The sequence below is a fragment of the Symphalangus syndactylus genome, chromosome 10, assembly GCF_028878055.3.
Source record: "Symphalangus syndactylus isolate Jambi chromosome 10, NHGRI_mSymSyn1-v2.1_pri, whole genome shotgun sequence".
In the NCBI taxonomy this organism is placed as follows: domain Eukaryota; kingdom Metazoa; phylum Chordata; class Mammalia; order Primates; family Hylobatidae; genus Symphalangus; species Symphalangus syndactylus.
Window position 1 is genome coordinate 11595349 of NC_072432.2, and position 25953 is coordinate 11621301.

The 25953-nt window shown below is 51.7% G+C and overlaps 1 protein-coding gene across 31 annotated transcripts in view; it reads left to right on the forward strand.

Annotated features, from left to right (window-relative positions):
- PFKFB3 (6-phosphofructo-2-kinase/fructose-2,6-biphosphatase 3) overlaps positions 1–25953 on the forward strand; it is a 263188-nt gene that overhangs the window by 43303 nt on the left and 193932 nt on the right. For 6 of the 31 annotated variants that reach the window (XM_063610043.1, XM_063610044.1, XM_055296454.2 and 3 more), the window contains exon 1: positions 24863–25277. The exons of 18 other annotated variants lie outside the window; for them this stretch is intronic. In XM_063610043.1, the coding sequence (XP_063466113.1) occupies positions 25202–25277 (76 nt within the window). In that variant the 5' untranslated portion in view covers positions 24863–25201. Of the gene's footprint in view, positions 1–23704; positions 25282–25411; positions 25425–25953 lie in introns of those variants that run through there. 7 more of the 31 variants (XM_055296448.2, XM_063610037.1, XM_055296450.2 and 4 more) reach the window with 6 other exon arrangements.

The following is a 25953-nucleotide window of genomic DNA, read 5'->3' on the forward strand; positions in this document are numbered from 1 at the left end:
GACGCTGTTTGTTTTTTATTTTATTTTATTTTTGAGACAGAATCTTGCTCTGTTGCCCAGACTGGAGTGCAGTGGCGCCTTCTGGGCTCACTGCAACCTCCACCTTCTGGGTTCAAGTGATCCTTGTGCGTCAGCCTCCCGAGTAGCTGGGATTGTAGGCGCCCACCACCACGCAGGGTTAATTTTTGTATTTTTAGTAGAGATGGGGTTTCACCACGTTGTCCAGCCTGGTCTCGAACTTCTGACCTCAGGTGATATGCCTGCCTCAGCCCCGCAAAGTGCTAGGATTACAGGTGTGAGCTACCGCACCTGGCCTGGAGAAGCTTTTTAAACATTGCACCACCAAAAGCCCCATCCTGGCATTTCTGGTTTAATCGATCTGGGATGGGGTTGACACAATGGGTAGTTTTAAAGTTCCGTGGTGATTCTTTTTTTTATTTTTTATTTTTTGAGATGGAGTCTCACTCTTGTTGCCCAGGCTGGAGTGCAATGGTGTGATCTTGGCTCTGCCTCCCAGGTTAAAGTGATTCTCCTACCTCAGCCTCCTGAGTAACTGGGATTACAGGCGCCCACCACTATGCCTGGCTAATTTTTGTATTTTTAGTAGAGACGGGGGTTTCACCACGTTGGCCAGGCTGGTTTCAAACTCCTGACCTCAGGTGATCCACCTGCCTGGGCCTCCCAAAGTGCTGGAATTACAGGTGTGAGTCACCGTGCCTGGCTTTTTTTTTTTTTCTTTTTTTTTTAAGAGAGGGTGTTTAGCTAATGTTGCCCAGACTGGTCCCAAACTCCTGGGCTCAAGTGATCCTCCCGTCTCGGCCTCCCAAAGTGTTGGGGCTACAGGTGTGAGCCAGTCTGCCAGCCTCCCTCATGGCTCTTATGTGCCACAGGTATTGGAAACCGCTGATCTCCACCATGGTCAGACTTAGCCATCAGCTTCGCATGTTCACTCTTTTTGTTTATTTTTATTTTTTTGAGACAGAGTCTCACTCTGTCACCCAGGCTGGAGTGCAGTGGTGTGATCTCAGCTCACTACAAGCTCTGCCTCCCGGGTTCACACCATTCTCCTGCCTCAGCCTCCCGAGTAGCTGGGACTACAGGCGCCCGCCACCATGCCCGGCTAATTTTTTAAAAAATATTTTTGGTAGAAATGAGGTTTCACTGTGTTAGCCGGGATGGTCTCGATCTCCTGACCTCATGATCCACCTGCCTCGGCCTCCCAAAGTGCTGGGATTACAGGCGTGAGCCACCGCGCCCGGCCCGCATGTTCACTCTTTTTCTCTCCCCAGATTATTTAGCAAATTAGCCTGTCTCAATTTATTGAAACCCAACACAAAAACCCTGATTTAAATAACCAGGAGGCCCAGTGATTTCCATGAGGACACTAGAGGAAGAAGCACTCGGGTGACCACGACATGCCCCACGAGGCCCTCTGTGGCCTTGAGACACATCACTCTCTGCCCACAAGGACTCTCAGTTCTTTCTCGGCTCCTCTCCTTTGATCCCTCTGCTGGGGGTGGATTACAGAAAGAACTGCTGGCTTCCTCCGTAATCTCTTTACAAGGCCCCTTGGGGTGGGCCGTTCCGAGCTGGTTCCGCTCATCCGCTTACTCACAGTGGCAGGAGGGTTGGCCACTAAGCTGTTTATCAGTCATTGATAACTTCACATGAGGGTCACGTTCTTTTCTGAAAACACGTTTTCACAAGGATAGAGAGAACGCACCATAGAAACAGGCCACTGCGGGGGCGAGGAGACGGCAGAGGGACGCCAGGGTCTCCCATCGGCTCACCTCTGGTCTCGCCCGTCTTCCACTGGGTGCTGCAGGACATGTGGTCCAGCCAGGGGCTCATCTGGGTCACTACCTGGCACTCAGGCCCTCACCCAGTTATACCAGATCAGTACTTCCTCTCCCCTCCTTTTTTTTTGAGATGGAGTTTCTTTTTTGTCACCCAGGCTGGAGTGCAATGGTGCGATTTCGGCTCACTGCAACCTCTGCCTCCTGGGTTCAAGCGATTTTCCTGCCTCAGCCTCCCGAGTAGCTGGGAGCACAGGCACCCACCACCATTCTCAGCTAATTTTTGTACTTTTAGTTGAGACAGGGTTTCACCATGTTGGCCAGGCTGGTCTTGAACTCCTGACCTCAGGTGATCCACCTGCCTCAGCCTCCCAAAGTGCTGGGATTACAGGCCTGAGCCACTGTGCCTGGCCCCCCTCCTCCAGTTTTAAGAACTCGAGCCCCTCTCCCAGTGGTATAAAGTCTTGCTGATAGGGAAGAGCAGGAACCTTGGTGGCCCAGTAGAACTACTGGTGACCCTGGCTGTCAGAGATAGAGCAAGGCCAGAAGAGGAAGGTGATTGGTGGTGGTTTCGGTGGTATATGATAGAGAAATGATTAGAAATAAAACTATTTTGTTTTTTATTTTATTATTAATATTCTAATTAGAAAGTTTGTATTAGAATTTTAATGATATTGGCCGGGCGCGGTGGCTCACGCCTGTAATCCCAGCACTTTGGGAGGCCAAGGTGGGTGGATCATGAAGTCAGGAGTTCGAGACCATCCTGGCTAACACAGTGAAACCCCATCTCTACTAAAAATACAAAAAATTAGCTGGGCGAGGTGGCGGGCGCCTGTAGTCCCAGCTACTCGGGAGGCTGAGGCAGGAGAATGGCGTGAACCCTGGGGGGCAGAGCCTGCAGTGAGCCGAGATCGCGCCACTGCACTCCAGCCTGGGCGACAGCGAGACTCTGTCTCAAAAAAAAAAAAAAAAAAAGAATTTTAATGATATTCATAATATACTTAATAGTTAGGGATGCTTTTGGCTGTAAGTAACTGGATACTGGACCAGCAGTGGCTTAACCCCATGGAACTAATCATACGACCACATCCTGTGGCATCCTCAGCAAAGCGGGTAGATGGGCCCAGTGACGACTCATTTCTGTGGATGGAATGGAAGATAACTTTTTCTGAAACTGGGGGTCTCTGTCTCCCCCCATTAGCCAATCAAGGTTCATTCAGCTGAGCAGTGTGGAGTGGTCACAGGTATAACAGTGAACAGTGCCCCCACATAAAGTGAAATTCACCTTCACCTTTCTTTCTTTTTTTTTTTTTTTTTTTTGTATTTTTAGTAGAGACAGGGTTTCACCATATTAGCCAGAATGGTCTCGATATCCTGACCTCGTGATCTGCCCACCTCGGCCTCCCAAAGTGCTGCAATTACAGGCGTGAGCCACCGTTCCCCTCCAAACCTTTCTTTTATTATTACTACATGCTATTTAGTTATCAAGGGAAACTGAGTTTTTCACAGATCATTTCGAGAATGGCATTGCGTATGTGGATTGGAGATTAAATGTGTAAACATCATGGTCTTGTCTGGCTGCAAAGTCTGGTATCTTTTCTTGCTCTTAAAAAATTTTTTATTTTTTGTAGAGATGGGGTCTTGCTATGCTGCCCAGGCTGGTCTCAAACTCGGCCTCAAGCCATCCTCCTGCCTCAGCCTCCCAAAGTGCTGGGATTACAGGTGTGAGCCACTGCACCTAGCCTTTTTTCATTCTTTTTATAATAAAAGGTTACGTTTTAGAAGGTGCTTGTTGAAAAAGTATGTTATAGGAAGAAGATACTGTGGCTGAAACTGCTAGCATCCCCCAATACCCCTTCTCCTTGCTTCCTCAGTAGCAGAATCCCAGGCAGGTGCCCAGCTGAGAGGCTATGTTGCCTCCCTGCATTTGCTGGGAGGTGTGCCACCACGACTGAAGCTGCCTGGGGAGACCAATGTGGAAGTGAGGTATGGACTTCTGAAAAGTCTCAAAAGTGAAAAGGTGGCCAGGCGCAGCGGCTCATACCTGTAATACCAGCACTTTAGGAGGCCAAGGCAGGCAGATCACTGAAGGTCGGGAGTTCGAGACCAGCCTGGCCAACATGGTGAAACCCTGTTTCTACTAAAAAAAAAAAAAAAAAAAAAAATAGCTGGGCATGGTGGTGGGTGCCTGTAATTCCAGCTACTTGGGAGGCTGAGGCAGGAGAATTGCTTGAACCGGGGAGGTGGGGGTTGCAGTGAGCTGAGATTGCGCCACTGCACTCCAGCCTGGGCCACAGAGTGATACTCCGTCTCAGAAAAAAAAGTGAAAAGGCAAGTGCCCTTTTGTGCTATCTCAGTTCCTCTTACCGCCAGTAGTAGCTTGGTATTTAAATAGTGTAACAGGTGCAGTGTGGTTTATATTACGCTGTCTCATGTACAGTAAGTGATGAGATGGGAAAAGTTTAGACAACTGCTCTAGGCTGCATCTCTACAAATTACTCATTTCACATTGGGCAGGTCTTTCGTTGTCAGCAAATAGAAAGTCAAATTAAATATATTTGTTGTTATCTTTCAGCATTGGTGTTTGATTCATTGTTTATTCAAAATAAGAATTTTTAGCTGCCATGGGTTTAAAAAAGGTAAGAATTTTGATCAGAAGTGTGCACCTTCCAAAACTGAGGATCATCCTTTTGAGGTGAATGTGCAGAATTATTACCATTTATACTTCTCATGAACTTTAACATTTTTGAGTTTTAGCTGTTTTGAAATAATTCCAGACTTACAGAAAAGTTGCAGAAGTAGTGCAAAGTGTTCCCATAGCACTCTCACCTCGATTCTGCAAGTGTTACTATTTGACTCTATCATTCTCTCCCTCTCCATTTCTATCTATCTATCTATCTATCTATCTATCTATCTATCTATCTATCCATCCATCCATCCATTTACCTACCTACATATATATATATCTGTCATAAAGAGGAAGAGAAAATATATTTATATGGATGTATGTGTGTGTGTGTGTGTGTCTGAAGACAGAAATATATGTCGTGCCCGGCCCCTATTTTTTTTTCTGAACCATTTGAGAGTTAGATGCAGACATGATGCCCTTTTGCCCCTAAATACTTCAGGGTGTATTTCCTCAAAACAAGCGCAGTATCATGATTGAAATCAGGATATCCACACTGTTACAGTTCTGTTATCTAATACGCAAACTTCAAGTCTCACCAATTTTCCCACTACTGCTCTTTACCTTTAGCAAAATCAAGAACAACATTTAGAGTGATCCAAGGTTTCATCCAGGCTCACAAGCCTTTCGTCTAGTGTGTCCTCACTCTTTGCTGCCTCTCGTGGCCTTTGTATTTTTGAAAAGTGCAGGCACTGATTTTTTTTTAAGCAATTTTTTTCAAAAGTTTAAAATGCAATAAAAATGTATGCCACAAAGTCTACCATCTTAATCATTTTTAAATGTGTACAGTTCAGTAGTGTTAGGTATATTCACGCCATTGTGCAATAGATCTCTAGAACCTTTTCATCTTATAAAACTGAAACTCTGCACCCAATAAACAACAATTCCTAATTTCCCCCACCGCCTGCCCCTGACCTCCACTGTTCTGCTTTCTGTTTCTGTGAATCTATTGTAGTGACCTTGTGTAAGTGGAATCATACGGTGTTTTTCTATATCTGGACTGCTTCGCTTAGCAAAAAGTCCTTAAGGTTGACCTCTGGTGTAGCTGTGACGGATTTCCTTCTTTTTGGTTTTTTTTTTATTTTATTTTAGACGGAGTCTCGCTCTGTCCCCCAGGCTGGACTGCAGTGGTGCGATCTCAGCTCACTGCAAGCTCTGCCTCCTAGGTTCACGCCATTCTCCTGCCTCAGCCTCCCGAGTAGCTGGGACTACAGGCGCCCACCACTTCGCCCAGCTAATTTTTTTTCTAAATTTTTTAGTGGAAACGGGGTTTCACCGTGTTAGCCAGGATGGTCTCGATCTCCTGACCTCGTGATCCACCCGCCTCGGCGTCCCAAAGTGCTGGGATTACAGGCGTGAGCCACAGTGCCCCGCGATTTCCTTCCTCTTTAAGGCTAATATTCAATTGTCTGTAAATTCCACATTTGGCTCATCCATTCTATCTGTCGATGGACACTTTGGTTGCTTTACCTCTTTGCTATTGTGAATGATGCTGCAATGGGCATACGTGTGCACGTATCTCTTCAAGAGTCAGGTCGCTTATTTTTTAGAATATCCCTAAATTTTTTAGAATATCCTTATTTTTTAGAAAATAAGGTCGCTTATTTTTTAGAATTTTTTTAGAATAGTTAGAACTTGGGTCCATCTGTTGCTTCTTTCTAATTAGCTTTCGGTTCTGTGTGTTTGGCAGGGATGCTCGAGTAGTAGTGATGTGCCTGTCACAGACCAGACTGCTGATGGTGAGGTTCACTTTTTTTTTTTTTTTTTTGGGAGACAGTCTTGCTCTGTCACCCAGGCTGGAGTTCAGTGGCGCGATCTCTGCTCACTACAACCACCACCTCCCAGGTTCAAGCGATTCTCCTGCCTCAGCCTCCCAAGTAGCTGGGACTACAGGCATGCACCACCACGCCCAGCTAATTTTTGTATTTTTAGTAGTGATGGGGTTTCACCATGTTGGACAGGCTGGTCTCGAACTCCTGACCTCAAGTGATCCACCCGCCTCAGCCTCCCAGAGTGCTGGGATTACAGGCGTGAGCCACCGCACCTGGCCTGAGGGTAATTTTATCACTTGCTTAAAGATAGTGCTTGCCAGTTTTCTCTACTATATGGTCACTATTTTGTCCCTTTGTGATAAGTAAGGATTCTGTGGGGAGATATTTTGAGTCTGCAAATATCTGTTTTTTTTTTTTTGTTTTTTTTGGTTTTTTTTTTTTTGAGATGGAGTCTCGCTCTGTCATCCAGGCTGGAGTGCAGTGGTGTGATCTCGGCTCACTGTAACCTCTGCCTTCCGGGTTCAAGTGATTCTCCTGCCTCAGCCTCCCAAGTAGCTGGGATTACAGGCACCCACGACCACCCCCCCTCCCCCGGCTAATTTTTGTGTTTTTAGTAGAGATGGAGTTTCACCATGTTGGCCAGGCTGGTCCTAAACTCCTGGCCTCAAGTGATCCACCCGCCTCGGCCTCTCAAAGTGCTGAGATTACAGGCGTGAGCCACCACGCCCAGCTGCAAATATCTTGTTTGTTATCAAGCTTCCACCCACTTGGTGATTCTTGTGTGAAACAATTATTCCTACAGTGATTACCCAGGGATGACCTACAGATTCCGTTGTTTTTTCTATACTTATTTGTTGATTTTCTACTCTAAGGAAAAGCTTTCCCATCTCCTGCACGCATTCATTCATTCATTGTATCCTCAGTTGAGTGGGTTCATGGGTTCCTATGTTTCTCTGGGTTATAGTCTATTACTATCATTATTCATTTTGTTGTTCACATTGTACAGGATTTTGGGTGCAGTGGCTCATGCCTATAATCCAGCACTTTGGGAGACTGAGGCAGGGGGGATTGCTTGAGGCTGGGAATTTGAAACCAACCTGGGCAACATCGTGAGATCCTATCCCTACAAAAAAGATTGTACCAGATTTGGCCAGTGGGGAACCCATTAGAATAGGCTTGTGTGTTTCTTGACACATCCACATCATCTTCCCATTAACTTCTATTTTTTTTTTTTTTTTTTTGAGACGGAATCTCGCTCTTTCACCCAGGCTGGAGTGCAGTGGCACGATCTCGGCTCACTGCAGGCTCCGCCCCCCGGGGTTCACGCCATTTTCCTGCCTCAGCCTCCCACGTAGCTGGGACTACAGGTGCCTGCCACCTCGCCCGGCTAATTTTTTGTATTTTTAGTAGAGACGGGGTTTCACCGTGTTAGCCAGGATGGTCTCGATCTCCTGACCTCGTGATCCGCCCGCCTCGGCCTCCCAAAGTGCTGGGATTACAGGCGTGAGCCACCGTGCCCGGCCATTAACTTCTATTTTAACATCAGGGTTTTCTGTGCTTCCTGTCTCTATTTATTTCAGAGATCGGGTCTTGCTCTGTCATCCAGGCTGGAGTGCAGTAGTGCGATCTTGGCTCAGTGCAACCTCCGCCTCCCCGGTTCAAGGAATTCTGGTGCCTCAGCCTCCTGAGTAGCTGGGATTATAGGCGCATGCCAACATGCCCAGCTAATTTTTGTAGTTTTTGTAGAGGTGGAGTTTCTCTATATTGGCCAGGCTGGTCTTGAACTCCTGGGCTCAAGCGATCCTCCCAGTTCTTCGGCCTCTCAAAGGGCTGGGATTACAAGAGTGAGCCACCACACCTAGTCAACTTCCTGTCTTTCAACAGTGATCAATTATGGGCATACATGACATACTAAATAACAAAGATTAAGACTATTTCAAGCTGTGAAGTGGCCAAACACCGAAGGCTGCCACAGGAAAATTATTTAAAGATACATTTGTTAAAAATACATGGATTGATTGAGAAATTAGAAATGGAAACAGAACTATTTCTTCTTGGGGTGTGAACCCCATATCACACTCTGAATCCCCATCGGCAGGGACCACTCAAGACCTGTTGTGTACCAAGGGTCTTGACAAAGGAATGTCCCACCCAATCTAGGGCTCCTAGCCCCTGGACTACCCAACTTGGTCAAATGTATGCCTAACGGTTACTTCAGCGGTTTCACTTAATATAGCAGTTCTCGCCTCAGAGACTTTTACACAGAGAGCCCTGAGATCATTCTGAACTTGAGGTGCAGAACAGTGTGTTGTGCAAATCACAGAGTTGCTGAGAGGCAGAGCTGGGATGGGGGCTCAGGCCCTCCCTAGAATCACAGGATCCTTACGTCCAGGGCTAGTTAGAGGCCAGCGAGTTTGATTTGCAGCTGTTGGGGAAGTCCCTCTGGAATGGTTTCCACAGGTAGGATCTGGCTGCTGCATTTACCGTCTCTCTGGCCCACTGCTGTCCACTGTACAGGGAAGCTATCTCCTTCTACCTTCAAATCAGCGTCTGGTTTCTGTTCACAGGAGCAACGCGATGCAAGATAACCCCCGTGCCTTCGTCAGTGGCTCTATCTCCTCTCACAGCCGTGTTCTTTCTCCCCGTCTCGCTCTTTAGCCGATTCTCATAGGGATGGTGTCCAGGTGGCTCGGACACACTGGTTGCCGTTCCCTGGGGGTAGATGAGTTTATGAAGACCAAATTGGATATGAGCAAAAGCACTCTTGGGAAAACTGTATTCAATCAATCCCTAGATGAGCATTTTTTTTTTTAACTGTCCAGGCCCACCCCAGATGTCTGAATAGATTTCTTCTGATCTTGGCTGCTCTGTGATTTGGCCTTCACTCCTTGATTTACCCAGCAGATCAATGATATTCCCCAATACACACACACACACACATACACACACACACACTGCTTCCTGAGGAGGAGTACACAGAAGGGAACACGATCCAGTCTCAACACTGGCGATTACAGACCGTCCCATTCTCTCATTTGAACCCTACACATTGATCCAGCTCAGCCGGGAGGCTTCCTGACATCTCATCAGCAGCCAGCTTCGCTGTCCAAAACCTGCCCGTTTTTTTTTCTTTCTTTTTTTCTTTTTTTTGGGCTTGATTTGGCTCTATTTTTAGAATGTTTTCCACTGGGAGAAGGAAGAAATATGAGGGGAACAGAACAGGGAGAGGTGCCAGCTGTGGCTTGCCAGCCTAGGGTTGCTCCATGGCATGTGTTTACACTGCAGTCATGGGCCGGCCTTGCCTGGCCCCTGCGGGTCACCCGGGCACGCTTCCCATACCCAGCAGAACGTGATCTGGGTTCCAGTTTCTGTTCTCCCCAGTCCTGGGTTAGGAAACTCAGTTGTTTTGACATTGACTCTTCCCCTCACCTGTGTGTGTGTGTGTGTGTGTGTGTGTGTGTGTGTGTGTGTGTGTTGGGGGATGTCACTGATCTGCTGGGGAAACCGAGGGGTGAAGACCAAATCATAGAGCAGCCAAGATCAGAGGGAATCTCTTCAGACATCTGGGGTGGGCTTGCACAGTTACAAAAAGTGCTCATCCAGGGATTGGTTAACCTAATACTTTATAGTTTTTCCAAAAGTGCTTTTGCTCATATCCAATTTGGTCTTCGTAAGGACCTCTTGAGGTAGATGGGGCTGCTGTTCTCATTCCACAGATGATTTTACTGTGAATGGCTGTCTGTCCACCTCAGAGCCCTGCAGGATTTATGGAAGCTGCTTCCAGCTTACTATGTGAGCCAGTACTCGCTCCTACTTAGGGTTATATATTGAGGTTGGACATGGTGGCTTATGCCTGTAATCCCAGCACTTTGAAAGGCAGGAGATTTGCTTGAGGCCAGGAGTTTGAGACCAGCCTGGGCAGCATAATGAGACCCCCGTCTCTACAAAAACAAAATATAAAAATTAGCTGAGTGTGGTGGCATGCGCCCATAATCCCAGATGCTCGGGAGGTTGAAGTGGGAGGACAGTTTGAGCCCAGAAACTGTAGGTTACACTAGAGTTTGTGTGATTGCACCAGTGCACTGCAGTCTGGGCAACACAGCCAGACCCTGTCTCAAAACAAAACAAAACAAAAAAGGATTATATATCAATTAGTTGAATCGCTGCAAATGTAAACATTCATTCATCAAGCAAGCATAGATTGAATACCTTCTACGTGTCAAACACTGTGGTAGGGTCTGGTGATTCAAAGATGAACAGCTGTCCCTGTTTCTAAGTTGCCGGTAGTCCGGTGATTACTCTCAGGTTTCTGTCTCACGTGATCTGTCTCATGTGTCCGTGTGGAGAGACCGCCAAACAGGCTTTGTGAGCAACAAGGCTGTTTTTTTTTTTCATGTATATTTTATTTTATTTTATTTTATTTTTTTTCCCATCACCTTGAGCATTTATTTCTTTTTTTTATTAATTTTTTTTGCACACAAAAACAATAAACATTTTCTAAAAATACAAACAAAAAGATGCGTATCAAACATATTAGGAAGGTTGCACATGGGAAGTCGGGGAATAGAAATGGGGGGTGGGAGTTAAAATAAATGAGAGAGGGACTTTATATGGATCAGTGATAATAACTCAATCCTCTATTTGACAAACAAGAGGGAGAAGGAAGAGGAAGAAAAAGAAAGTGGGATAATGGATCAGAAAGGGAGGAAAATAGAAAAAATTAGAGTATGACTCCAGGGTAGACCTGTTTTGTTGTCACTGAGTTGGTTGGTTGGTTTGTCTGTTGTATTTTTCATGTTTCGCCAAGTTGGCCAGACTGGTCTCGAACTCCTAGCCCGAAGTGATCAACCCGCCTCGCCCCCCAGAGTGCTGGGACCACAGGCGTGAGCCACCACGTCCAGCCCCCACATTGCTTCTGGCCTCCATGGTAGACCTCCCAGACGGAGCGGCCGGGCAGAGGCGCTCCTCATTTCTTCCCAGACACCGGGCGGCCGGGCAGAGGCGCTCCTCACTTCCCAGACGGGGCGGCCAGGCAGAGACGCTCCTCACTTCTTCCCAGACGATAGGTGGCCGGGCAGAGGCGCTCCTCACTTCTTCCCAGACGGGGCGGCCGGGCAGAGGCGCTCCTCACTTCTTCCCAGACGATAGGTGGCCGGGCAGAGGCGCTCCTCACTTCCCAGGCGATGGGTGGCCGGGCAGAGGCGCTCCTCACTTCCCAGGCGATGGGTGGCCGGGCAGAGGCGCTCCTCACTTCTTCCCAGACAGGGCGGCCGGGCAGAGGCGCTCCTCACTTCTTCCCAGACGGGGCGGCCGGGCAGAGGCGCTCCTCACTTCTTCCCAGACGGGGCGGCCGGGCAGAGGCGCTCCTCACTTCCTCCCAGATGATAGGTGGCCGGGCAGAGGCGCTCCTCACTTCCCAGGCGATGGGTGGCCGGGCAGAGGCGCTCCTCACTTCCCAGACGATGGGTGGCCGGGCAGAGGCGCTCCTCACCTCTTCCCAGATGGGGTGGCCGGGCAGAGGCGCTCCTCACTTCCCAGATGGTGGGTGGCCGGGCAGAGGCGCTCCTCACTTCCCAGACGATGGGTGGCCGGGCAGAGGCGCTCCTCACTTCCCAGACGGGGCGGCCGGGCAGAGGCGCTCCTCACTTCCCAGACGATGGGTGGCCGGGCAGAGGCGCTCCTCATTTCCCAGACGATGGGTGGCCGGGCAGAGGCGCTCCTCACTTCCCAGACGGTGGGTGGCCGGGCAGAGGCGCTCCCCACTTCCCAGACTGGGTGGCTGGGCAGTGGCGCTCCTCACCTCCCAGACGATGGGTGGCCGGGCAGAGACGCTCCCCACCTCCCAGACGGGGCGGCGGCCGGGCAGGGGCTGCAATCCCAGCACCCTGGTAGGCCAAGGCAGGCGGCTGGGAGGCGGAGGCTGCCGCGAGGCCAGACCACGCCACCGCACTCCAGCCCGGGCAACACCGAGCACCGGGTGAGCGAGACTCCGTCTGCAGTCCCAGTACCTCGGGAGGCTGAGGCGGGCAGAGCACTGGGCGTCAGGAGCTGGTGACCAGCGTGGCCAACATGGCGAATGCGTGCCTGCAGCCAAAGGAGAAAAGGCAGGCAGCGGTGGCGCGCGCCGGCAGTCCCAGGCAGTCCGTGGCGCGGGCAGCAGCGAGCCGAGTAGATTGCAGCCTGGGCCACAGAGGGAAAGAATAAAGAAAGAAAGGAAGGAAGGGAGGGAGGGAGGGAGGGAGGGAGGGAAGGAAGGAAGGAAAAGTCTGTTTATTTCACCTGGGTGCAGGCGGGCTGAGTCCGAAAAAGGAGTCAGCAAAGGGTGGTGGGATTATCATTGGTTCTCATAGGTTTTGGGATAGGCGGTGGAGTTAAGAGCAATGTTTTGGGGGCAGCGGGTGGATCTCACAAAGTACATTCTCAAGGGTGGGGAGAATTACAAAGAAACTTCTTAAGGGTGGGGGAGATTATAAAGAAGCTTCTTAAGGGTGGGGGAGATTACAAAGTACATTGATCAGTTAGGTTGGGGCAGAAACAAATCACAATGGTGGAATATCATCAGTTAAGGCTATTTTCACTTCTGTAAATCCTCAGTTGCTTCAGGCCATCTGGATGTATACGTGCAGGTCACTGGGGATATGATGGCTTAGCTTGGGCTCAGAGGCCTGACAGTTTCTATTAATATTTGTATTTCATTGAGAACAATGGGAACCATTGGTGTCTGCCATTTGGGAAGTGAAAGAGATGCTTAGACAGATAAGGGAGCAGAGGTCTAGATGAGGTGTAGAGTGGGTCAGAACCCGGGTTGGGGTTCCTAACTCCCAAGCCATGTCCCCAGCCACATACCACAGTCACTGTCTTGCCCTCCCATTCCTATTGGATAAGCTTTCTTTTTTTTTTTTTTTTTTAATTAATTTTTTTTGCATACAAAAACAATAAACATTTTCTAAAAATACATACAAACAAAAAGATGCGTATCAAACATATTAGGAAGGTTGCACATGGGAAGTCGGGGAATAGAAATGGGGGTGGGAGTTAAAATAAATGAGAGAGGGACTTTATATGGATCAGTGATAATAACTCAATCCTCTATTTGACAAAGAAGAGGGAGAAGGAAGAGGAAGAAAAAGAAAGTGGGATAAAGGATCAGAAAGGGAGGAAAATAGAAAAAATTAGAGTATGACTCCAGGGTAGACCTGTTTTGTTGTCATTGAGTTGGTTGGTTGGTTTGTCTGTTGTATTCTTCATGTTTCGCCAAGTTGGCCAGACTGGTCTCGAACTCCTAGTCCGAAGTGATCAACCCGCCTCGCCCCCTAGAGTGCCGGGACCACAGGCGTGAGCCACCACATCCAGCCCCCACATTGCTTCTGGCCTCCATGGTAGACCTCCCAGACGGAGCGGCCAGGCAGAGGAGCTCCTCACTTCTACCCAGACACGGGGCGGCCGGGCAGAGGGGCTCCTCACTTCCCAGACGGGGCGGCCAGGCAGAGACGCTCCTCACTTCTTCCCAGACGATAGGTGGCCGGGCAGAGGCGCTCCTCACTTCCCAGACGATGGGTGGTCGGGCAGAGGCGCTCCCCACTTCCCAGACGATGGGTGGCCGGGCAGAGGCGCTCCTCACCTCCCAGACGATGGGTGGCCTGGCAGAGGCGCTCCTCACCTCCCAGACGATGGGTGGCCGGGCAGAGGCGCTCCTCACCTCCCAGACGGGGCGGCCGGGCAGAGGCGCTCCTCACTTCTTCCCGGACGGGGCGGCCGGGCAGAGGCGCTCCTCACTTCTTCCCGGACGGGGCGGCCGGGCAGAGGCGCTCCTCACTTCTTCCCAGACAGGGCGGCCGGGCAGAGGCGCTCCTCACTTCCCAGACGGTGGGTGGCCGGGCAGAGGCGCTCCTCACTTCCCAGACGATGGGTGGCTGTGCAGAGGCGCTCCTCACTTCTTCCCGGATGGGGCGCCCGGGCAGAGGCGCTCCTCATTTCTTCCCGGACGGGGCGGCCGGGCAGAGGCACTCCTCACTTCCCAGACGGGGCGGCCAGGCAGAGGCGCTCCTCACTTCTTCCCGGACGGGGCGGCCGGGCAGAGGCGCTCCTCACTTCTTCCCGGACGGGGCGGCCGGGCAGAGGCCCTCCTCACTTCTTCCCGGACGGGGCGGCCGGGCAGAGGCGCTCCTCACTTCTTCCCGGACGGGGCGGCCGGGCAGAGGCGCTGCTCACTTCCCAGACGGGGCGGCCGGGTAGAGGCGCTCCTCACTTCTCAGACGGGGCGGCCGGGCAGAGGCGCTCCTCACTTCCCAGACGGTGGGTGGCCGGGCAGAGGCGCTCCTCACTTCCCAGACGGTGGGTGGCCGGGCAGAGGCGCTCCTCACTTCCCAGACGGTGGGTGGCCGGGCAGAGGCGCTCCTCACTTCCCAGACGGTGGGTGGCCGGGCAGAGGCGCTCCTCACTTCCCAGACGGGGCGGCCAGGCAGAGGTGCTCCTCACTTCCCAGACGGGGCGGCCGGGCAGAGGTGCTCCTCACCTCCCAGACGGGGCGGCCGGGCAGAGGCGCTCCCCACCTTCCAGATGGGGCGGCGGCCGGGCAGGGGCTGCAATCCCAGCACCCTGGCAGGCCAAGGCAGGCGGCCGGGGGGTAGAGGCTGCCGCGAGGCCAGACCACGCCACCGCCCTCCAGCCCGGGCAACACCGAGCACTGGGTGAGCGAGACTCCGTCTGTAGTCCCAGTACCTCGGGAGGCTGAGGCGGGCAGAGCACTCGGCGTCAGGAGCTGGCGACCAGCGTGGCCAAGATGGCGAACGCGTGCCTGCATCCAAAGGAGAAAAGGCAGGCAGCGGTGGTGGGCGCCGGCAGTCCCAGGCAGTCCGCGGCGCGGGCAGCAGCAAGCCGAGTAGATTGTAGCCTGGGCAAGAAAGAAAGAAAGAAAAGAAAGGAAGGAAGGAAGGAAGGAAGGAAGGAAGGAAGGAAGGAAGGAAGGAAGGAAGGAACTGGATAAGCTTTCGAGATAAGACAAGCCTGGTTCATCACAGTTGAGTCTCTAAACCTAGATATGCAGAGGTTCCCTGGAATTGCTTCTTGAGTCCCTGTTTAATTCAGCTCTTGACATCACAAGATGAATTCACTCTTTAGTGAATTGCACAGACTTGAAAACTGTTTCTGCTGCGCTAAAGTCTAGGAGTGGGCTCCTTAGCCTGAAGGATGCCTGTTTCAATGGGACGTGACAGCTGCTTTCAAACATTTAAGGGCGAACACCTGTTGTTGGAGGGGGATACAGGCTTAACCCATGTCCAGCAACAGAGACAAGAGGGCATGTTCCAGGAAGATCACCTGAGCTTAGTGTAAGCAATGTCTTTCTAGCCAGTAGCGCCATCTAATAATGGAGCAAACAGCTTGGAGCCAAAGAGCCAGAGGTCTAAGCTGAGGATCCCAGGACTCTTCAACAGGGGTTTGTGGATTCAGTGGGAAGCTGGCCTGAGAGCTTTCAAGGGCCTTGGAGTGACCACCTCATTTGTCCCTTTGCACAGTTTGCCTGGTGCTGCACTTAGAGCTTCACTTTGTGAAGGGTGTAGAACACCAACACTCTTCTTATGGCAAGGATGGGCTTTTGCTCCTGTTCCTTTTCTTTTTTCTTTTTTTTTGAGACTGAGTCTTGCTCTATCACCCAGGCTGGAATGCAGTGGCGCAGTCTCGGCTCACTGCAACCTCTGCCTCCCAGGTTCGAGCTATTCTCCTGCCTCGGCCTCCCGAGTAGCTGGGATTACAGGCATCTCTTACCATACCCAGCTAATTTTTGTATTTTTATAGAGACGGGGTTTCACCACATTAGTCAGTCTGGTCTCGAACTCCTGAGCTCAAGTGATCTGCCTGCCTCAGCCTCCCAAAGTGCTGGGATTACAGGCGTGAGCCACTGTGCTCGCCTCCTGTTCCTTTTTCATCCACGATTTGGAAGAAGGTGGTGTCAGGGTCATAGAAGACCCTTAGACAGGAGACATGGGGCGGGGTGGTTTAGGGATTAGTAGTGGCCATGTTTCCCCCACCCTGAATGGGGCTTTGCCCAGGGCTGTTCCATCGGGTTTATCTGGGCCTCACAGATGTCTAGAGTTTTCTTCATCTTGTTGTGTCTGGGTCTGCACAATACTGAGAAGTTGTCTGGCAAGAAACAAAGCTACTCATGTTCTAGGTCATAGTTCCATGGCTTAGCATGAAAACAAGCAAGATCTATGTGTCCAAGGGCCCCTGCAACCCTGACATGCCTCCTGGGTGGCTGGCCACGTCTGCGTGGGGTCACTGCGGCCCAGGACTCAGACTTTCCTCTAGAAGTTGGTTTTGGCAGTGCACCCAGGGAGACTGAGTCACCAACCAAACTGGTAAGAGAATGCAGATAAACGTGGTCCTCTTCCAGGAGGATCACAACTGCCAGCAGAGAGTATTCGGGGGGCTACCCGCAGAATTCTCCTGGGGGAGAAGGTAGGTGGGAGTTAGGGGCCATTGTGTGTGGCGAGGCAGGGAAGGGAGAATTCGGGCTACTGTACTGGCCACTCTGGCAGAGCCAAGGTGGCATGATACGTGAAGTTTCTCAGTCCATTTTCCATTCACTTATTCTCGTGGCAGATGGTGGTCTCCTTTGGGGAGGTGAGGCCTGTAGGGTCCAGCCCCACAGGGTTGGTGGGTCTCTCCCTGTGAGTGGCGACGAGAGAGTGTAGAAATAAAGACACAAGACAAAGAGATAAAGAAAAGACAGCTGGGCCCGTGGGACCACTACCACCAATGAGTGGAGATTGGTAGCGGCCCCGAATGTCTGGCTGCGCTGTTATTTATTGGATACAAAGCAAAAGGGGCAGGGTAAAGAGTGTGAGTCATCTCCAATGATAGGTAAGGTCATGTGGGTCACGTGTCCACTGGACAGGGGCCCTTCCCTGCCTGGCAGCCGAGGCAGAGAGAGAGAGGAGACAAAGAGAAAGACAACTTACACCATTATTTCTGCATATTAGAGACTTAGTACTTTCACTAATTTTCTACTGCTATCTAGAAGGCAGAGCCAGGTGTACAGGATGGAACATGAAGGCGGACTAGGAGCGTGACCACTGAAGCACAGCATCACAGGGAGACAGTTAGGCCTCCGGATAACTGCGGGCGGGCCTGGCTGGTGTCAGGCCCTCCACAAGAGGTGGAGGAGCAGAGTCTTCTCTAAACTCCCCCGGGGAAAGGGAGACTCCCTTTCCCGGTCTGCTAAGTAGCCAGTGTTTTTCCTTGACATCGATGCTACCGCTAGACCACCGTCCGCTCGGCAACAGGCGTCTTCCCAGACACTGGCATTACCGCTAGACCAAGGAGCCTTCTGGTGGCCCTGTCTGGGCATAACGGAAGGCTCGCACTCTTGTCTTCTGGTCACACCTCACTATGTCCCCTCAGCTCCTATCTCTATATGGCCTGGTTTTTCTTAGGTTATGATTATAGAGCGAGGATTATTATAATATTGGGATAAAGAGTAATTGCTACAAACTAATGATTGATGATATTCATATATAATCATATCTAAGATCTATATCTGGTGTGACTATTCTTGTTTTATATTTTATTATACTGGAACAGCTCGTGTCCTCGGTCCCTTGCCTCGGCGCCTGGGTGGCCTGCTGCCCACAGAGGCCCCTCACTACTTAATGTGGCACGGTTGCAGGTTCCAACATCCTGCTCTTTTTCTACTCTACCCCGCCCCTTGTTTTCAAGACTTTGAGAGGAATTTTCCAGAATCAAGCTTTCTGGCTCGCCTTCCTCTTTTGCTTTCATAAGGATAAATACTATTCAGGGGAGAGGGCGGGAGAGATATTGAGAGCCAAGGCACGTGAGACAGCATGGGCAGGGTGCTGCCTCGTGAGCTTGCCTTTTTTTTTCTTTTTTTGAGACGGGGTCTCGCCCTGTCTCCCAGGCTGGAGTGCACTGGTGCGATCACAACTCACTGCAGCCTCCACCTCCCAGTTCAAGCAATTCTTCCACCTCAGCCTCTCAAGTAGCTGGGACCACAGGCGCCTGCCACCACACCCAGCTAATTTTTTGAATTATTTTTTGTAGAGATGGTGGATTAGTCAGGGTTCTTTAGAGGGACAGAACTAATAGGATAGATGTATACATAAGGGGAGTTTATTAAGGAGCATTGACTCCCACGATCACAAGGTGAGGTCCACAACAGGCCGTCTGCAAGCTGAGGGGCAACGAAGCCAGTCCAGGTCCCAAAACCTCAAAAGTGGGACGTTAATAGTGCAGCCTTCAGTCTGTGGTCAAAGGTCCACGAGTCCCAAAGCTGAAGAATTTGGAGTCCGATGTTTGAGGGCAGGAAGCATTCAGCACAGGAGAAAGATGTGGGCTCAGAGACTAAGCCAGTCTAGTCTTTCCACATTCTTCTGCCTGCTTTTGTTCTGGCCATGCTGGCAGCTGATTAGATGGTGCCCACCCAGACTGAGGGTGGGTCTGCCTCTCCCAGTCCACTGACTCAAATGTTAATCTCCTTTGGCAACACCCTCATAGACACACCCACGATTTTTCAATCCAATCATTTTTCAATCCAATCATTTTTCAATCCAATCATCTTGACACTCAATATTCACCATCACAGATGGAGTCTTGCTATGTTGCCCAGGCTGGTCTCACACCCCTGTCCTTAAGCAATCCTCCCCACCTCAGGCTCCCAAAGTGCTGGGATTACAGGCGTGAGCCACAGCACCCGGCCTTACAGTACATTTTCTATGTTTAAATATACAAATACCTACCATTGTGTTACAGTTGCCTACAGTATTCCGTAGAGTCACATGCTTTACAGGTTTGTACCCTAGGAGCAACAGGCTATACCATGTAGCCTAGATGTGCAGTAGTCTCTGCCATCTAGGTTTGTGTAAGTTCACTCTGTGATGTTTGCACAATGACAGAATTGCTTAGTGATGCATTTCTCAGAACAAATCCCCATCCTTAGCCAACACATGACTTTTTATTTTCTTCTTCTTTTGCTTGACCAATAAATTAGGACATCTTAAAACTTTTGAGAAATACACAAAAAGCTCAAGCCATCCTCCACATCTTTTTTTTTTTTTTTTTTTTTTTTTTTTTAAGGAAGATAAAACATTCATTATTCCTTAAGTAGAAGTGAATCCTTATAAAGGTCTTCCTCTCTGTTGACTTCATGTTGAGTAGACTGGGAAGGAGGAAGAGGGGGTTGGTCTTGCTGTCTCAGGGGTGGCAGAGGCAGGAGAAAGTAGGTGGACCTGTGTGATCCAAATGTGTTGTTCAAGGTCAACTGTATATGGTTGGCTCTCATGATCTAATATTTTACGTAGGAACCTTACATCTCTGTCATAAATAAAATGAACTTAAAATTTCCTTTTCTTTTACTTTTTGTTTTACCAATTAAGGTTATGCTAGCCTCAGAAATGACTAGAGTTGCTTTTATTCTTTTCTATTTTCTGGAACAATTTACTTAGATAAATCATCTGAGGTCAGGAGTTCAAGACCAGACTGGCCAACATGGTGAAATGCCGTTTCTACTAAAAATACAAAAAAAAAATTAGCCGAGCATGGTGGCGCAAGCCTGTAATCCCAGTTACTCAGGAGGCTGAGGTGGGAGAATCTCTTGAACCTGAGAGGCAGAGGTGGCAGTAAGCCAAGATGGTACCACTGCACTCCAACCAGGGCGATAGCATGAGACTCCATCTCAAAAAAAAAAAGAAAAAGAAAAGAAAAGAAAAGGAAATGCCCACAGGAGATGGAGTGACAGGGTCGGGGCAGAGAGAAATGGAAACTTACCGGAGGGTTTGCCGGGACTTAAGTTGAGCAATTTGAGTCACTTCACCCAGAGCCAGGCTATGGCTGCTGCGTATTCTCCTCACACCCACTTAATGAGACACTAAGTCCACTAGATTGGAGAAAAATATATGATATTTGTAGAAAAATAATAATTTTTTTTGAGACAGAGTCTCGCTCTGTCACTCAGGCTGGAGTGCAGTGGTGCAATCTTGGCTCACTGCAACCTCCACCTCCTGGGTTCAAGTGATTCTTGTGCCTCAGCCTCCCAAGTAGCTGGGATTACAGGTGTGCACCACCACACCCAGCTAATTTTTGTATTTTTAGTAGAGACGAGGTTTTGCCATGTTGGCCAGGCTGGTCTCGAACACCTGACCTCAAGTGATCTGCCTGCCTTGGCCTCCCAAAGTGCTGGGATTACAGGCGTGAGCCACCGCACCTGGCCTCTCCATGTCTTTTCATGACTTGATAGCTCATTTCTCTTTAGAACGGAATCATTCCATTGTTTGGATGTTCCATAGTTTATCCATTTATCTACCAGAGGACATCTTGGTTGTTTCCATATTTTAACAATTATGAATAAAGCTGGTATAAACATCTATGTGCATGTCATGAATTGGTTTTTCGAACCCCTGACATGACCTTGTGTAGATAGTCTCAGTCTCTATTCTCAATCATGTGTGAGTTACAAATAATTTATTGAAATAACAGCCCCCTCCCCATGTCTTTGGCTGGTGATGATGGAAGGGTTTGTTTCAGTGTTTTGTTTGGTGTCTCACTTCTCTCCCTCATACATGGGATTTTTCACAAGAGCAAATAGTGACATTTGGTGTCTAATGAGCAACTTCTGATTGCCCCCAGCCTACCATTGCTTGTCACCTCTCTCACTGTCTCTGGGGCAGCGGGTAGGTCCTAGCTTGGTTTGAACGTTTTTTTTTTTTTTTTTTTTTGAGACAGAGTCTCGCTCTGTCACCCAGGCTGGAGTTCAGTGGCGCAATCTCGGCTCACTGCAAGTACCGCCTCCCGGGTTCACGCCATTCTCCTGCCTCAGCCTCTCCGAGTAGCTGGGACTACAGGCACCCGCCACCACGCCCGGCTAATTTTTTATATTTTTTAGTAGAGACGGGGTTTCACCGTGGTCTCGATCTCCTGACCTCCTGATTCGCCCGCCTCGGCCTCCCAAAGTGCTGGGATTACAAGCGTGAGCCACCGCGCCCGGCCGGTTTGAACGTTTTAACCTGGCTATGGCTGGCACGGGATCACGGAAATGCGGTTGCTTGTGTTTGTTGTTACAGTAGCATTTGGAAGCACTGGTAGGAGTTAGATGACATTGGCTGGCACAGAAGTGTGGGAACAAAGGTGATCCTGGAGAAAAACCACTCCGCTGTCCTCTCAAGGCTGGACCGAGCTCAGTGAATTCAGCGATGTGAGCACCTCACCAGGCACTTGCTTTTTTTTTTTTTCTTTTTTTGTGACAGGGTCTCACTGTGTCACCCAGGCTGGAGTGCAGTGGTGCAATCACAGCTCACTGCAACCTCTGCCTCCTGGGCTCAGGTGATCCTCCCACCTCAGTCTCCAAAATAACTGGGACCACAGGTGCGAGCCACCACGCCCAGCTATTTTTTAATTTTTTTTTTTTTTTTTTTTTTTTTGCAGAGATGGGGTTTCATGTTGCCCAGGCTGGTCTCTTAACTCCTGAGCTCAAGCAATCCGTCCGCCTGAGCCACCCAAAGTGCTGGGATTACAGGTGCGAGCCACTGCACTGGCCAGGATCATTTTCAATAATTGCCCTGCTAATGTCTCATTCTACTCACGGAAGGTCCTTCTCTGACCTTTCCTTCCCAAATAGCTCAATTGTTCTAGGTGAGTCTGAATCACAGCCTGATCAGCTCCTAAATTAGGATTCCACTAAGCACCCTGGGGTTAGGGTGGCCCCATAATGAGTCTCCTAGGGAGCTATCTATCTGCGTCTGTGTCAAGTAGAAGGGAAAAACAAAAACAAACCAACAAAAAAACCCCAACAAACTCTGCTCCTAATTGGCTTTCTTCTTTCATCTCTGACCTGGTTCCTTGACTTCTCTAATCTCAACTCCCTTTACTTCTTCCCATAAAGCAAGTGGGGTTGACTAGGTAGTCTTGAAGTTTCCTTCTACCTTTCACAGTTTCTAGGACCATGACCTAGGAGAAATAATCGATCTGCGCTAGCCTTGGTGTTATTGTAGCTGTAAAAGAATCATCGTCTTAGTGGAACATTTACATTATTGGGGGCGTTTTCTGAAGGGCCGCCTTTGTGATACCCAGGTTAGGAGCAGGGAAGTTGGCCAAGCCGTAGTTGGACATTTGGGGTGAAGATGGGGCATTAGCAGAGCTAGGGAATGAGTTAGGAGGATGTCCAAACTAGTAAACTCGGAACCAGTAAATCACCAGAATACAGCTGCAGTTGGGTTGTTTGTAAGTGATTTTGTAGTGAAGCAGTTTCATCTCTCATGAGGGCTCTACCCTAACTTACCTGGGGCTGTAAAGGCTGCCAGTTCTAGCTGGCCATTAAAAAAACAAACACAAAAACAGGTGTGCATTCGTCCTTGCTCCCACGCACTCCGTTTGCACTTAGATGGGAGGAGCAGGAGGGGGATTGAGTTAACTTCCTTTTGCCTGCTGCATAGCAAGTGCAGGAGGCGAATGGGGGAAGAACATAGTCTTCCCTCTAGACTCACAACGCGTTATTGACAGGAAAAGTGCCCGGTCTGCGAAAGTTCAGCTGGACCTCCGGGACGTCAACTCCCTGTGCCCTAATTGCTGACCGCTGTCAGATGCGTTATCTAGGTCAAGAGATTAATGATGTGCCGCTGCTGGGGCAGACGCCATCTCTCTGCTCTCTCTGTGAGCTGAAACCAGCAATGTGTTTGCAAGCTTGTAGGGAGTGTGGAAGAAGGCTCCCTGGTCCGCTTGCCTGGCCTGTACGTGTGCAAAATCGGTGGGCAAGCAGCGGGCGCGCAGGTGCACCGTCATTCCCCAGGAACCGCGGGCGCTCTTTGCAGGGGTGCAGCCGCTCTCCCGGCGCGCAGCCTGCAGCCCTCACGGACCCCCGCGAACCCCAGGGCGGGAACTCGTCCCGGTGGCGCGGGCGCTCGCCGCCTGCTGTTTCCCTCTTCGGGTCAGCCCACTCTTATTTCAGGAGTGGAGTGGGTCTCTCCCCTGGGCGTTTAGGGTGTCGCCTCTGGCATGTGCTCCCACTGCAGAAAACAAGTCCAAGTGCAACGCATCGGGTTTCTGAACAGCCGCCAGAGCGCGGAAACCAGACCGTCAGCAAAGCTGTCGCGGGAACAGGGGCTCTGAGAGGGCGGCGCGGGGGGCGGGGTGCCGGAGTGGGGGTCGAGGCTAGCGGGGAGTGGGGGTCGAGGCGTGGGGGAGGGTGGCGGGGCACAGGCCAGGTGGCCGATGTTGCGCGTTCCGGGGCCCCTCGGCAGGCGGCGGGTCGGGAGGAGTGGAGGCCCGGGTGGGGCGGGCGCGCGGGGCGGGAGCAGCCCTGGTCGCCGCCTGGGCGCGGGCGCCCTCCCTGTGGAGCATGCGGGACGTGAGCGACGTGTGGCAGCCTCTGCGCAGACTTTTCCGCCGCGGTGTAGGTTTCAGCGAGCGCCGCCTTCCCTCCAATCACAGCCCAGCCTCAGCGCTAAGTGTGCACCTCTCTGCAAGGCGGCGCAGCGCTCCTGTACTGAGGCTTCGTTTGCAAAAATTACATCCAAGTCGTGTCCCGGCGCGGGCGGCGGTTCCCCACCAAAACCAGCCCAGATCTTCCCCGCACGCCTCTGACCTGACTGCACGACTGTCAAAAGTCGCGAGCTGGTGCAAACTGCGAGGGCCGGAAAAGGAGACGGGGCACGCATGCACCAAAAAGTGGGGAGGCAGAGCTGCAGGGTGTGCAGGATAACGGAGTGAATTTTAGGGGTCTGCATAATAAGGGGCCGCCCCCAAAAGTTTTCCCTCGACTTAGGTAATGAATTGCAGATCGAAATGGGTCTAGTTTTATTCATTCTTCTACTCGGGGCGATAAAGGTTTATTGAATGGTGTACATGGTGAGTGTGAAAACCAGATGCCAGCTGCCCCCAGCCCCAGTCCACTTCAGTCCAGCTCCCCGGGGCTTTCCCGCCCCCTCCTCGTGCCCAGCACCGCAGGCCTCTCAAGGTTCCCAGTCTTTGGGCTAGGGGAGGGGAGCAAGGCTCAGTTCAAGTCCAGGTTTCTAAGGGATTCAGGAAAGTGGACAGGGTGAGGTAGGAGGATCAGGGAAGCCTCCTCCCCGCGGGTGGCCCGGGTCGTGGCGGGGGATGGGCTCGCGGGTATTATCAGGGAGCAGCCTGGCCCATGTCCTTACCTGGACTGCGCCTGTCCCACAGCGCGTGTTAGGAATGCAGAGTATCGGGGCTCCACGGCCCTAAAGGAGCTGCATTGGTAGGATGCACTTTAAGCAGCTTCCCAAGGGATTCGGCTAAGGGGGCCACGGTCTACACTGTGCAGGACTACGTCGCTGCTCTCCTCCCGGCCAGCACAGTTGAGGTGAGGGGCGGGAATTAGTCGGGGAAGCTGTGCCAGACGTCCCGCGGGAACAACGGGACGAGGGGATAACAGCAGCCAGGACCTTTCAGCAGGGCTGGGCTGCAGGAGCTGGTGCGCCGCCGTCGCCGGCCCGCAGGGGGAGCTCGCAGGCTGCCTCCCGGCTCGCCCACCCTCCTCCCCACGTGGAAGGGGGCTGGGACCCAAGGAATGCGGCCCGCCCCGAGGCTGACGTGCGCGTCTGCGGCCAGCCCGGACTCTTTAAAAGCCGACGGTGCGCGGGGCATCCCAGCCGAGCCGGAGAGGAGGCGAGCGGCAGGGCCTGGTGGCGAGAGCGCGGCTGTCACTGTGCCCGAGCATCCCAGAGCTTTCCGAGCGGACGAGCCGGCTGTGCCGGGCATCCCCAGCCTCGCCACCCTCGCAGCACACGTCGAGCCCCGCACAGGCGAGGGTCCGGAACTTAGCCCAAAGCACGTTTCCCCTGGCAGCGCAGGAAACGCCCGGCCGCGCGCCGGCGCACGCCCCTCTCTCCTCCTTTGTTCCGGGGGTCGGCGGCCGCTCTCCTGCCAGCGTCGGGATCTCGGCCCCGGGAGGCGGGCCGTCGGGCGCAGCCGCGAAGATGCCGTTGGAACTGACCCAGAGCCGAGTGCAGAAGATCTGGGTGCCCGTGGACCACCGGCCCTCGTTGCCCAGATGTGAGTGCAGCTGCGCGGAGCCGGGTTGCAGGGCGCGCTGCGCGGGGCCAGGCCATTGTGTGGGGCGGCTTTGTGCCGACGCCCCTCTGCGGGGGGCGCGCCCGTGCGGGTCGCGCCGGCGGGGCGGGGCGGAGGCGCGGGTTGCGCGTCCTTGGCCAGGCGGCAGGGGCGCTGTGGCCGTTGGCCCCGTGGCTGCCCCGCCGGCCCGGAAACGGCGAGTGAGCCCGGCCGGGCTGCGTACGCCGAGACGGAGGGACGCGCGCGTCTGGACAGGCCAGGGAGGGGATCCACATCCTCCGCGATCCCTGCCCTCGACACCCGTCCCGGGCGGCCGTGGCTGGAGCGCAGCCCAGGGACCCGGCCGCTCGCGCCTCCGCCCCTTTCCACCGTCCGGATCTCCTCTCTCTGCATGTTTCCATCTCCTCTCCCGCCTTGCTATGCATTCCTATCCCCTCGCTGCACTTAATAACCTATTTCTCTGTCCTGTTTTCTCTTTCGATATATATGTCTCTGTTTTTCTCTCTCTGTTTCTGCCTCCTTCCTCTCCCACTGTGTTTTTTTCTGCCTTTATCTCTTTCTCTCTTCTTCTCTCTCTTCCGTGCATCTCCAGTGCCATGGGGGCGCCCGTGCTGGGGGCGCCAGGAGAGCCACCTGGAGCCATGCCTGTGTCCCCGGC